This window comes from Pipistrellus kuhlii, unplaced genomic scaffold (genome assembly GCF_014108245.1).
Source record: "Pipistrellus kuhlii isolate mPipKuh1 unplaced genomic scaffold, mPipKuh1.p scaffold_m20_p_8, whole genome shotgun sequence".
Classification (NCBI taxonomy): Eukaryota; Metazoa; Chordata; class Mammalia; order Chiroptera; family Vespertilionidae; genus Pipistrellus; species Pipistrellus kuhlii.
The window spans coordinates 26,717,536-26,732,343 of NW_023425584.1; the positions used below are offsets into that span (position 1 = coordinate 26,717,536).

The 14,808-nt window shown below is 38.6% G+C and overlaps 1 protein-coding gene and 1 non-coding gene across 6 annotated transcripts in view; one reads left to right on the top strand and one right to left on the bottom strand.

Moving 5' to 3' along the window:
* CTNNA1 (catenin alpha 1) overlaps positions 1-14,808 on the bottom strand; it is a 172,602-nt gene that overhangs the window by 38,711 nt on the left and 119,083 nt on the right. For all 5 annotated transcript variants that reach the window (XM_036424924.1, XM_036424923.2, XM_045576499.1 and 2 more), the window contains exons 8-9: positions 7,500-7,580; positions 4,768-4,920 (exon numbers count right to left, since the gene is read on the bottom strand). In XM_036424924.1, coding sequence (XP_036280817.1) covers positions 4,768-4,920; positions 7,500-7,580 — 234 coding nt within the window. The remainder of the gene's footprint in view (positions 1-4,767; positions 4,921-7,499; positions 7,581-14,808) is intronic.
* Positions 8,826-8,930, top strand: LOC118712017. The gene has a single exon (XR_004985941.1). It is a non-coding gene; the product is annotated as a U6 spliceosomal RNA (small nuclear RNA).

Consider the following 14,808-nt stretch of genomic DNA (forward strand, 5'->3'; position numbering starts at 1 on the left):
GATAATTTTCTAAACATCAGATTGAATAAAGGAGAAAAGATAGTTATTTGAGAAAGAGAAAGAGAAAGAAAAAGAGAAAGAGAAAGAAAGAGAAGGAGAAGGAGGAGGAGGGAGGAAAAGAGAGGAAGAGGGAGAGAGGGAGAGAGGGGTGAGGGGGAGAGTGAGAGAGGGAGAGAGGGAGAGAGGGAGAGAAAGAGAGAGAGAGAGAGGGAGAAAGAAAGAGAAAGAGAGGGCATTATAATATTAGGAGTAACGCCTTCAACAATCCTGACAGGACAGAACATTAGACTGAATCTAAGAAGTATGTACTGGGTGACTGTCAAAACCACAAAGAGAGCCAAACAACAACTGTACTTACAGACAAGAATGGAATGGAGGGGACTGAACAGCAGCACTCTAGAGGGGAAACCCTGGGCTGCCTGTGAGCTCGGTGAAATTACAAACTGAGGTCACTGCCCAAAAAGCTAAAAGCTTTTACACTGGTCGAGCCTCCCTCTGGACTAGGGGTGTCGAACTCAATCAGAGAAGGGGCCAAAATCTAAAATCCAGCCTAAATCGCGGGCCGAATGGTTTACTGAACAGTCATAAACTGTCATTGTGATGGAAACGCAGTGGAGTGCAGTGATGACAGCGCGGTGCGGGCCACATTGCAAGGCCTGGCGGGACGGATTTGGCCCGCGGGCCTTGTGTTTGACACATGTGCTCTGGACGGATGGAAGCCTTGGCTGCTCTACTTCACCTGCCTCTCCTCTGCACAGGCGCTCAGAGAAGAGGCCGATGAAGAGAGCCTCTGAAGGGTCTGAGGAATTATTATATCTGGAGAAGGGCTGTCTAATAGAAATACAATGCGAGTTACATAAACATTTTTAAAATTTCCAGTAGCCACATTTTAAAAAGGCGAAGATTAGCAAAAATAATACGTTTTATTTAACCCCAAGATACTACATTTCACGTGTAATCAGTATAAAAAGTTATTGCAAGTTTTACATTATTTTTCCTTACCACATCTTCAATATCTAGAGGGAAGGACTCCTTCTGTAGTGGAAAACTTTAAGAAAACATAAGTGACAACAATTCCGGAATGCTATAAAAGGGATTTATACACCTGAGTGAGAATCATAGATTCTGTGAGGAAAAGAATCACACACTGAAGTGTAAAGAGATGGACCTAATTCCCTGGAAAGAACAGAAAACCTGGCTTCCAAATGAGAGAACCTAGAGGGAAAGGGAAAACAACGCGAGGAGTGCAGGTAAGAGTATTAAGTCACTGGAAAATGGCCACAAACAGGATCTAATAAAGCTGCAAGAAACAAACCTGTGCTGTCTTTCCTCTTTCATGAAGTGTTTATAGCCGCATAGCAAGCTGCCTGAAAACCAGGCATTCCATACTAAGAAGTATATACTTACATTCAAGATTGGGAGGTACTATATAATAATGTTTGGTCTTGGCCTGGATTCCTGGGAGAAAACTTCTAAATGTTTGAAATTTCATTAGTCTTGGTATTCTTCATTGGCCCTGATAGTTTATGCTGATGAGGTAACTCCTAGTGGGGGTCCTAGATATGTAATGCTAATGTTGACTGAGGATCGAGGCAGACCACCATGACAACCAAGTGATTAGAGGATTGTGACATTCAGAAGAGCCCAAGCTTCAGGGAAGCAAGGGAAACTGGAGATTGAGTTCAATTAAATCACAGTTCTATCAATCATGCCTACATAATGAAACCCTGATAAAAATTATGGCCACTGGAACTCAGTGGCGCTTCCTAGTTGGCAAGCCATCAGTGTGTCAGGAGGATGAAGTGCTCCGATTCCATGGAGAAAACTGTCTTTGAGACTGTTAAAGAGAAAGCCACAGGCCCAACATGGCAGCACTAATACCAAACCCAAACTTTAAATGCAGTTTCTCCCTCTCCCAGAAACATAATCTTAATCCACCAGTCTGTGCTTTCTGGTCCACATCAATGAGGTCATCAGTCACAGGGGCCCTTCTCCAAATGCCCCTGCCCCGTGCACAGAAAGAAGTGGCAATCTGTTTTTGGGTTCTCTTTCACCCAGAAATAATCCTTGCTTTTTCTTTGTTAATATTCCCCTGCCCCACTCTCCCTTTTATAAAACCTTTCATTTTATACAACTCTTAAAATTGCCCTTCTAGTTGCTATTGTAGATGGGATGCTTCCTGACTCATGAATCTCTTAATAAAGCCATTAGATTTTCAAATTTACTTGGTTGAATTTCGTGTTTTTTCTTAACAAGGCCTTTTCACACTTCATCCTATGTGTCTCTTTATTTGGCTGATCCCGATTTGTAACTATTCTGAATTCTATGAGTTGTTCTAGCAAATTACTGAAACTGAAATAGACCATGAGAACCCTCCAAATTTGTAGCCAGTTAGAAGTGCAGATGGGCTGGGGACCCCCAAACTTGCAGCTGTGGTAACTCCAGGTGGTAAGCAACAGAATTGTACTATAGTATTTTAGGAAAACAAACATCTGACAGAATTCTCAGTGGCTACAGAATTTTTCCTTTCCTGCCAGAGGCCTATCACCACCAGTCCTACCCAATTTTCACATAGCACTCTTACTTCTAAACCCCCAGGAAAAATGGCAACTCTCCCATCAAATCAAAGTTGGCTCCTTTTAAGAGGGAACTAATGAAAAGAAAGGAAGAAGCCAAGAAGTTATCAAACAATAACAATGAAGTATTTTACCTTTGCTTAAAACAAGTTCAGGTGTTTTATTATAATATAAAAGTAGTGTGGGGAGGAGAAGCCTTGTCACTGAAGAATAAAGTTCTGCCTTGAGTCAGGAAATTGAGGCTTCTAGAACACTCATTTTCTTTTCATGTACATATGCAATTATATATCCTAATGTCTCTATCACCATAGATGTAATTAACTGTTTGCAGAATGGTGCTACAAAGCCTTTGGTTATGACTCAAGCAATGAAAAGCCATTTAATACATAAATCTGTGTGGGGGATAAAGAGGTGGAGGGCACAGAGAGGGGGAGAAGTGAGAAAGGGGTCAGAACTGAGTTGTGAAAGGGAACACCTAATTCTAAACTCCAAGGCACCCTTGGTAACTGATGTTCAGAATGAAATGAAAACTACAAGTAAGCATGGATGAAAATCCTGGAAGCAAGGAGTCCAAGGCCACCAGGCCCACCAGGTCCACCTAAAGCTTCCCATGGGAATAAGGCTGTGCACTAAGTCAATAAGCTCAAGTGGCATAGCCCTCATTGTTGGATGGATACAAGCCAGGTAGCCTTAAGATAAGTTATTTAACTCTTAGCTCAAGTTTCCTCACCTGAGAAATGTTGTTGTGGACAGTACATTGCAGTTGCATATGGTACACAGTAGGGTGCTCAGCGAGTGCCAGCTCTGAGACTGAGAATGACAAGGCAGCTCCAAAGGGCCCTCAAACTGCAGTACAGACAAGGGCTTCCCGCTGAGGTCCAGCTAACACAAAGAGCCCTATTCATGCCATTCCTGGTACCTGTTACCCAAGGCCTTGGGCTGGTAGTGTCCTTGCTTCCTACTTCACAGGCAAACTTTCTAATATGTAGGCTACTTACAGAGGTTGGCTTTCTGAAGACAATCTTTATACATTTGGAGTTATACCTCAAGCTGTCATGTAACTATTGTGAACAAGATTATGCTTAATTGAGACAGAAAATGGAAGTCTTCCCATTTTAATTCCAAATGCCAGAATCACAACCTTAAATAGTAGACTGACCTATGTATTATGTACATAATTAATTCATAATGTTCAAAGAAAACTAGATGTAAAATTAGCAATGCATTTAATGTGATTACTGATGTTTTTCTTGGAATATTGTTATGGTATTAACCTGGCCTAATGTCACTTTAAACCCAAATGTACAAGAGATAGATTTTACATAAAAGCCCTATTTTCTGTTCTTACATAACAACTAACTTACCAAATGGTCTATGAAATATCTTTTCCAAATAATAGATATTTTACATTAAGGTTACAAAAACAAATATCTTGGATATATGCTTACTATGTGTCAAATTTTTAAAAGAAAGTAATAATGACTAAATTAAACAATAACATTATTTCAGTTAGCAAAAGGTAAGAGGAACCCTATCTTACATGGAAACTAAATAGCAATTCACTCCTCTTTCTTACCATTCTACAAACCAACCACTTACATACATATTTCTACTATCCAAACATATCTAATTAGCAACATTGTTAAGGGTCAGTGTCTTCAATTTTCAAACAAGATGACTGGCTGAGTCTGTGTCTCAGATAAAGTGTTAAGCACCTGACACACATCTTCTCTTTTATACCTTAAAATAATTCCAAGATAGGTAGTATTAGCATCCTCATTTTACAGACAAGAAATAAGAATTTGGGGTGGGGTAGTGAGGTAGGGTGGTTATTTGCCAGGATGCAAGCCCAGACAGTGTGACTCTCGAGCTCTGTCTACTAGCCACTGCTCCCTTCTACTGTGTCTTGTGAGTTTATTCATGTCATAATCTACCTTTATTAGCATAACATTAAATAGAAATGTTAAGTTTCCAGAACAGGGATTATCTATATTTAATCATGTACATAATCAATGTAACTGATCAAAATGGTAGTTGTAGACAGATGTTAAGTAGTAATGATCTTATACATATTGTATATTAGGTGAGCCCCTAAAATTTTTAGCTGATTAAAAATGTGACTTAAATAAAAAAAAAAAATCACACATTTCGTCAAGTTACTTACAATTAATAAAACTGCTAATAGACTTACCTCAATCAATTTGTTGGCATGTTCACGGAAAACTTGGGCATACTCTTTAACTTCTTTCTCATTTCCATTCTTTGCAGCTTCAATCAACACTAAAAGTGGAACGTTGGTTTCCAGGAATGAATCTGACACATGGTCCATGACAGCTTTGCGAAGCTAATAATTAAATTGCAAAAATTTGATTTTATTCTCAACAAAAAGGTATACTGCTTATTTCTCTTACACTTTTAAATCTAATTGAAGCTTATGATAGCTTCACTGCACTTATATGAGGACCCCTCCCCCCAATGTGATCCATTCAGATATATAATCTGCAACATAGGAAACATGATTGTGGAGATAAAGGTTTATACCAAGCATGTCAAACTCACAGCCCATGGACCGCATGCAGCCACAATTAATATTTTTTTTCAAACCAGCCAATATAACAGTATGTAAAAAACATTTTAATAAAAATTTCGTAACTTAATTTTTATAATATCCTGCTATACATAATCCTATCTAATAAAAGGGTAATATGCAAATTAACCACCACTCCGCTACACCCACCAGCCACCCGGCGATAGAGGAAGCCAAGCTTTCTGCCTGCCCTTGCCAGCCTAGGCCTCTGCTTAAGGCTAAAAAGTTTCAATTATAGAAAGTAAACAAATCCAAACAGAAATGGCGGCAGCCACAGAGCTGGAAAGAGCGGGATGCTAGGGTTGCCCATGGAGATAGAGGAAGCCAAGCTTTCCGAATCCCCAGGCCTGCCCAGGCTTCTGCTTAAGGCTACAAAGTTTCAATGTACAAGATAAATAAATTCTAGATACCAGGGCCTCTGCTTGCGTCGCCAGGGAGGGGTGGGGGAGGGTGTGGCCGGCCTGCATACCACTGCAGGCCCCTTGCCCAGGCTGCCCTACGTCCCAAGGGAACTCCCACCCTAATCCAGGGCAAACCAGCCATCCCTGACCTGTGCACCAGGCCTCAATCTTATCTAATAAAAGAGTAATATGCAGATTGACCATCACTCCAACACACAAGATGGTTGCCCCCATGTGGATACAAGGTGATCACCACAAGATGGCCAGCAGGTGAGGGCTGTTGGGAAGGACCAGGTCTGCTAGGGAAGGCAGTTGTGGGCGATAAGGCCAGCAGGGAAGGGCAGTTGGGAGGGACCAGGCCTGCAAGGGAGGGCATTTGGGGCAATCAAGTCTGCAGGGGAGGGCAGTTAGGTGTGAGCAGGCCAGCAGGAGAGCAGTTAGACATCAATCAGGCTAGCAAGGGGGTGATCAGGTTGGTAGGTAGAAGCAGTTAGGGGCAATCAAGAAGGCAGGCAGGCGAGCAGTTGGGAGCCAGCAGTCCTGGATTGTGAGAGGGATGTCCAACTGCCTGGTGGGATCAGGCCTAAATGGGCAATTGGACCTCCCTCGAGGAGTCCCAGATTGGAGAGGGTGCAAGCTGGGCTGAGGGACACTTACCCCCTGTGCATGAATTTCATGCACCAGGCCTCTAGTTATTAATAACAAACTACAATTTTCACTAATGACTGATTGCTATAATTGTGTTGCATTCATTTCCCTTATGTGCAGGCATACCAATTCTCTCCACTAATACTAGCAGTGATTATTTTAGCAGCTGATTGCCACATCATTAATCTTGAACTGACTTGTTTTGTGTGTGCAACAGAAATATTTCGCTTTCAGAGAACAAGAAAAATACTGTAGGTTTATTTGCATTACGCTTATTAATTTGTGCAGTTATTCAGTGTCTAGTAAATTAATGTTCAAGAAAAAAATATTAATTTTTACTAAAATATTCTATTATTTTATGTTAACAATTACTCATTAATTCCAGCCCTTTGTATTCAGCATGTTTCTATCGAAATAAACCTATGTTCTTATGAAAATGAAGCTTTTTTTTTTTTTTTTTTTTTTTGTGGCCCACATAAACTTAAACCTGGTTTATTTGGCCCGTGTTAGTATTCGAGTTTGATATGCTTGGTTTACAATACAGTTACAACATTCCAGCAGTTCTCGCTGCCATCTTTGAGGGTGGGGCAGTCATTAGAATATTCCCTCTTTATTATAGGATTTCACCCCCTTGCAACAGAATATACATTCTTCTCAAATGCACATGGATCATTGACAAAGATAGACGACATGTTACAAAACAAGTCCCTACAAGTTCAAGAAGATTGAAATCTATGAAGCATCTTCTATAAATTCAACCTTACCATTTTAAAGAGTAAAAATTAATTTGATTCCAAAATATTAATCGAATTATTTAACTTTAAGAAGTTCTTTCCTCTATACCCACTGTGTATCCTGGAAATACATCTCCACAAAGGATCTAAAGAAACTGTGAGTGTGTAATCAGAATGGGGCAAGTCAGAAAATAACTGCAATTTGTCTTTACTAATATGTGAGTATCACGAGATCCTTCAGGGTATTTTCAGTCCCCCAAGTCATTTTAAATTGATTTTATTATTTGTACATTCTTTTCACACTAGAGCTAATTTATGCAGTCCATCCCAGTGGGACCATATTAGTCCAGGTCCCTGAAACATTTGCTGAGCCATTTAGAAGCATATGAGCAACAAAACAGACAGAGATAGTCAATTTCCTGTGAAAAGCAATTCTTATCCCTAATAAAATGTGAGCAGGACCTGTATTCATTGAGATTTTAACAAAAACTACAAAATTGAAAACTTGAGGAAGCAACTGGAAGTATTTGAGGAAGTACTTTCTTTAGCTTACCTGTCTACGCAGGTCCCTGGTCTTCTTGGTCATTTTATCTATTGCAGAGTTGAGTGCATCACTTCTTTCTTTACGTCCAGCCTGGAAAAGAAAGAAAGAAATGCACCTTTTAATGATTCACAAAAAATTTAATGATAGCCAATAGCTATTTATGTTCAAATCAACATTGAAAAAACAGTCAACATTTTTTAGCCCAAAGTTAGAAAATACACTGGGGGAAAGTAAGGGGAATGAACAGAGGGGATCATTTGGCTTTGTTCATAAAAACATACTCTTACAACTCTAAGGCTCCACATCATCTGATTATGGGAATTGAGGGCTTTTTATCAAAATAAGAAAAGCCAAGGAATAAGACAAGACTGTCATTTAGAAGTTCCACTTGAAAATTTAAATTTGTATTTTAATTCAAGGCTCAGCATACACAAATTTCATTAACAAACCAGCTCTTCTTAAAATGCAAGCTAGAATAGGTTACATCTGATTTTGATGAACTCTGAGATTTAAAAAATATCAAAATATTAAAGCTGGCACCCAGCACCAAGACAACCTGAAAAACAATTTTAAAACTAAGATGTACCATGGTGAGTCAAAGTTAATAATGAATATTATGGAACTTGAACAAGAATGTTTTGTGAGATTATTTCAGCCATATTTTTTCTTAATTTGAGGTTAAGCTTAATGCAGTTGTATTGCACAGAATCAAAATATATGGTAATAGAAAGAAAAAGGACAAAGGCTAGATAGGGCTAGCCATATGCTTAGAAATATTTAATAAGACATCTGCAAAGATAAACTATGAAGTATATCAAAAGTTTTTCCTTACAAAAATCCCATCCAAAAAATGTTGCTCTTTCTGTAAAACACAGTAATCACAGGAGAGAGACAAACAGACAAAGGAATTTAACCCACTGTTCTACCTTTGGGTGCCCTTAAGACATTCTGGTATGGATATGTCATTAGTATATTAACCATAACAGCAGATGACTGGCTGGAAATGAGGAGACATGACTTTATTTTCTGAGTGCATTTTTATGTATGTTTGCTACTCACTTTCTCTCCTCCCCCGTCTGTTAAGTGGGAACAATGACACTTGTCCCTCTGCCCCCATTTCTAATGGACTGCTGGAATCTCGGGGTATATGGTTAGCAGAGGACTAAAGGAGACTAAAGTTGAAATATGAGTGATAAGTTGATATGGTCACTGTCAGACCTAAAAAGGGTCACCTTCCTTTCCTTTCCCCCATTATTCCTACGTTGCCAATAAAATTATTTGTAGCCCACTAACATTAATGTGTAAAAAAATAAGAGTTTCAACAAAATTGATTTGGTGCTCACTTTAGCAACACATATATTTTAATTAGAACAATACAGAAAAGATTAGCATGGCCTATGCACAAGTATGACACAAATTCATGAAGCGTTTCATATTTAAAACAAAAGTGATTCAGGTATGAGAATTTCTACCTGCAGGAATAAACAGTGATTTATTCATAGCTATTAGTAAGAAAAGAATGTGACAAGTATAATTAATTACTGACAATCTCAAAGATCAAATACCATGATCTCAGGGAAGAAATTTAATTTAAAAAAAAAACTGGCAATGTAGCAGGATACAAAACCAACACATAAAAATATATGGCATATATATATATATATATATATATATATATATATATTTATATATATGGCATATAATTTCAGAGAGGAAGGGAGAGATAGAAACATCAATGATGAGGATGAATCATTTACTGGTGGCTTCCTGCACGCCCCCTACTGGGGATCAAGTCCACAGCCCTAGCATAGACCCTTGACTGGAATGGAACCTGGGACACTTCAGTCCGCAGACCGATGGCTCTATCCACTGAGCCAAGTTGGCTAGAGCTCAATGGCTTTTTTATACACCAACTAGAGGCCTGGTACACTAATTCATGAACAGATGGGGTCCGGCCAGACTGGTTGGGGGCAGCAGGGAGACACAGGAGGTTGGCCAGCCAGTCCCGCCTCCAATCAGGGTGGAGGTAGCTGACTGGGGATGGGAACAGCTGGGAGAGGGGCTATGGGTGGCTGGCAGGCTGGCCCCGGCCCCAATCCAGCTGCGGGGAGGGGCAGCCCCCAAATCGGGCTGGTTGGCTAGCCGCAGTGCACCTCATAGCAACTGGTCATTCCGGCATTCTGGTCGCTTGGCTTTTATATACATAATGAATGCTCAGAAAAAGAAACTAAAACAATCCCATTTACCACTGAAATAAAAATATTAAGATACTTAGGAATAAATTTAACAAAGGAGGCAAAAGGCTGTACTTAGAAAATTACAGGATGTTGAAAAAAGAGGTAGAAGAAGATGTAAATAAGTGGAAGAATATACTGTGTTCATGGATTGGTAGAATCAACATTAAAATGTCCATACTACCCAAGGCAATCTAGAGATTCAATGCAATCCCTATTAAAATACCACTGATATATTTCATAGAGCTATAACAAATACTCCAAAAATTTATATAGAATAATAATAATTAAAAAAAAAAAGACATCAAATAGCTGCAGCAATTTTGAAAAAGTAAAACAAAGCTGGAGGAATCAAGTTATACTGCAAAGCCACCGTAATCAAAACAGCCTGGTACTGGCACAAGAACAGACATAGAGATCAATGGAACAGAACAGAGAACCCAGAAATGGACCGAACCATTATGCTCAATTAATATTTGGCAAAAGAGGCTCTGTTGACTAATGAGTTTGCCGACCACTGTCCAAAGGTATAGGAAACTAAGGAGAATTTTTTAAAAATGGGATTGCATCAAAATAAAGAGCTGCTGCACAGTAAAAGAAACCATCAACAAAACAAAAGGAACCCACTGTATGGGAGAACATATTTGACAATGATACATCTGCTGAAGGGTTAATATCCAAAATATATAAGAATACAACTTAACAAAAAGAAGACAAACAATCCAATTTAAAAATGGACAAAGACCTACAAAAAGGACATACAGATGGCCAAAGACATAAGAAAATATGCTCAAAGTTACTAGTCATCCAAGAGATGCAAATAAAAACAATGAGGCACCATCTCACACCTGTCAGAATGGCTAGCATCAACAAGTCAACAAATGACAAGTACTAGTGAGGATGTGGAGAAAAGGGAACCCTAGTACACTGCTGGTGAGAATGCAGACTGGTGCAACCATTATGGAAAACAGTATGGAGTTTCTTCAAAAAATTAAATATGGATCTACAATTTAACCCAGTGATCCCACTTCTAGGAATGTATCTTAAGAAACATGAAGCACCAATCACAAAGAATATATGCAATCCTATGTTCATGGCAGGACAATTTACAATAACTAAGATCTGGAAATAGCCCAAGTGCCCATTAGTAGATGAGTGGATAAAAAAAGATGTGGTACATTAATACCATGGAATACTATGCAGCAGTAAAAAAAAGAATATCTTACCCTTTGGAGGGGTCTGGAGAATATCATGCTAAGTGAAATAATCCAGTCAGAGAAAGACAAGTATCACATGATCACACTCATATGTGAAATCTAAGTAACAAAATAAACTGATGGAGGGGATGCAGAGATATGGAAGCATGGAACAGAGTACGGAATCTCAGAGGGAAGGGGGTGGGGCTAGTCAACCAACGACCTTGTATACATATATGCATAGCCCATGAACACACACAGTTGGGTGCTGAAGGCCTGGGGCGAGAGGCAGGGGAGGGTAGGGGCAGGGGAGGGTGTTAAAGGGGGGGAAAGGGAGACATATGTAATACTTTCAACAATAAATTTTTTTTTTTTTAATTTTAAGTGGGGTTGGGGAACCCACCACTTCAATTAAAAAAACAACAACTGACCTCCTAATTAATGTTTTAATCAAGAAAGTCTCAGTATATTCCTTAGGCACTCCAAGAAAATTTCTCTATATAAACCCAGTGAAGTTTGTCATTGTTTCTAGCCATGTGTTTTGTTTGTTTGTTTGTTTTAATATTTCTAATAGATTATTTCTTAAAAAAAAAAAATCTATTATCAGAAACCCAATTTGGTGAATAACATGATTAGCAATTTGACCATGGTTGGTCTACCTGGCCCACACATGGCTGATGGGCTCTGCATAAGCTAAATATGGGATAAGAGTTTCTGGGAGCTTTACGCAAAGACTAAGTAGCTCAATATTAGAATAGAATGGTTATATATGCCTGCATTCCTAAATGAGTACCCTCTCCTTCAGTTTCAAAGAACGTAAGTTTCTAGTTTGCCTAATGTTACCTATTTCATCCTAAAAGTTTAATTTAAAAAAAAAAGAAAAGAAAAAAAAGGCAGGGAACGCTAATACTACCGTATTTCCCTGAAAATAAAACATCCTCCAAAAATAAGACCTACTTACAGGTTTCCTTCTGAGTGAAATAGAAGGCATCCCTCCAAAAATAAGGCCCCCTCCTAGACTCTGTCTCAGAATGAAAATTAATTTCACAAGAAATTCACCAGGAAATTCAGGAATTGGATTGTTATGATGATGTTCCAGAAGATGATGATATGATTGTCATTGAATAAATGAGTAAATTCTTGATACTGTAGGATTCAGTTTGTCTGGTTTGTGTGGACAACTACTGTACTACCGTACCGTATACAGGTAATAAATTTCCTTTATTTTCATTTAACAATAAATGTGTACCATATTCTTCTTCATGGAAAAATAAGACATCCCCTGAAAATAAGACCTAGCGCATCTTTGGGAGCAAAAATTAACATAAGATACTGTCTTATTTTCGGGGAAACAGGGTATAACACCCCCTCCCCCCAACACACACACTTTCCTTCTCTTCCCCTCAACAGAGAACAAAAGCTTAGAAAGGAGCTTTACTGGTTTGCCTGGGTATTTTCTCAGATGACAGCCTTGTATACCACCTTTACATTTTTCTCAGCTCTAAATGTCCTATCAGTTATAATAAGCTTAGGTATTTTCAGCTCTGGCCACAGACACATGCCAGAATATGGCTTTTGATGTATTCCACCATGGCATTACTATACCAGGTCCAGTTACATGGCTGATATAGCACAGAACTACAATGAACTGAAATACAATGAATCAAATATGGCACCTAGGCACCAAATTCCGGGATCTCAGAATGAGCATGTAAACTATTCCTCTTTCTTTCAGAGGAAGGGGTGGGGGAGGAGAGACAAAAAAAAGTCCATGATTAAGAACATTTAGAAAGCCAATATTAAAAGGTTTCTGGCATAAATTGAAGCATATAGCTGAGATATTCCAATCCCTTTGAGACAATAGGTTTCTTTTTTTATTTTTTTGTTAGCCCTCACTAGAGGATATTTTTTCCCATTGATTTTTAGAGAGAGTGGAAGGGAGGAAGGGGGGAGGGAGAGAAAGAGAGAGAGACATTGATGTGAGAAAGACACATCCATTGGCTGCCTCCCACAAACTCCTACTGGGGCTGGGATGGAACCTGCAATCCAGGTATATGCCCTTGACTGGGAATCAAATCTGAGACTCTTCAATAAGTGGGTCAACACTGTAACCACTGAGACACACTGGCCAGGGCAGGTTTCTTTTTTCTTAAATAAAGATAGTCACTGCCCTGGCCAGTGTGGCTCAGTTGGCTGGGTGCTGTCCCATTCACCGAAAAGTTGCCAGTTTAATTCCCAGTCAGGGCACATGCACAGGTTTCGGGCTCAATCCCTGGAAGGAAGAGTACATGAGGCAGCCGACTGATGTTTCATTCTCTCTCTCCCTTCCTCTCTAAAATTCAATAAAAGTATTTTTTTAAAGATAGTAATCAACTTGTTAAATAGCTGCTATGCATAATAAGTTGGGAAGTTCTCAAAAGCACAAACAGGTATATATTAGTAAAGCAAATAGGTATACAAACTAAATATATGAAAGGTCATAAAATAAGACTATAATTTTGAATTTACTAATAATTCAGAAAAAATTTTAAAAACTAAACTGAGGGGATATTTAAGAAGGATTTTCAAATGCTTAGTTAACTGTTAAAATTGGGCTAAGGTTTATGAAAAGCCTAAGAATTCTTGGTTTCTATGTTAATTTTTAAAAAACAAGTTTTCTAAAGGGCTCAGCTCCTCTTTGCCTTAAGATAATGGGTTAAACATAACATGGAATCCTTGTTTACAGAAGATTCTACAACATCTTATGTTCACCAACTGGTGCTGGATTTTTGACATAATGTGGCAAGTGTGAGTTTGTTTTAATATTAAAAAAGTTTCTCGTCAATTTAGCCAGAATACAGAGCAAAAAACATAAAACCTTTAAAAGACAATGGTTAACTTAAATAAACATATGTAAAATATTTGGCAAAGTTAATTTATTTAAAAAGGAAAAATGCCTTAAAAATATTTAAGAAAATGACAAATTTTAGGAGTGGGGTGTGAAATGAACAAATGAACTGCAGTCTGCAGAAAAAAGAAAAAAAAAAAGACAATATACCCATATACAAAATGATGCTCAATTTCACTCATAATTAAAGAGAAACAAATCAAAGAGAACATTCTACACTTACTGGATTCCCAAATATTTTAAAGGTTTGCTGGCTTCTAATATGGTGTTGGGGGGGGGGGGGGGGAGTAGAGGGCGGAGGGGGCAGAGAGAGTGTGGGTGGCTAGTACATACTATAGGAAGTATAAAATAGTTTAAAAATTTTTAGAAGGCAATGTGGCAATGTCTATCAATTTTAAAAATACCCCATAACCCAGCCATTTTATGGTTAGGAACTTATATCAATATAAACTTGCCTAAGAATGCAAAGACATTAAAAAGATATTCATTCTGCACTGTATGCAAAAGCAAAAGACTCAAAACAAACTACTTATCCGTAAATTATAGTATAGCCATATAAGGAGAAAACTGCAGGCTTGGATACAAACTCATATCCACAACACATTTGGGGGAAAACTATGAAGCCATTGGACAGACAGACAGAAGAACCTCTCACCCTGCTCCCACATGGAACAAGCAGCAAGACAGAATCAGCTAACATAGGAACGCAAGCCACATTTCAGCAATATGGGGATAAACTGCAGCTATCATGTTACATGTTGCTATATAGCCTTTCATAATAAGAAATGATCGTTCTCACTTTGGGCCAAATTTTTCTTATTGATTTTCTCTGCACTGATGAGAAAATATTCAACTGCATTACCTGTTGAATATTTTTTGCTTGCCTTAGCACATGTCACTTGTCCCTCTTCCCCAGAGTACATTAAGATGGTTCTGAGGTAATGACATTTCCAAGCTTCAGCAACCAAGACTTGCTAGCACCTAGCCAATATACATGCAAA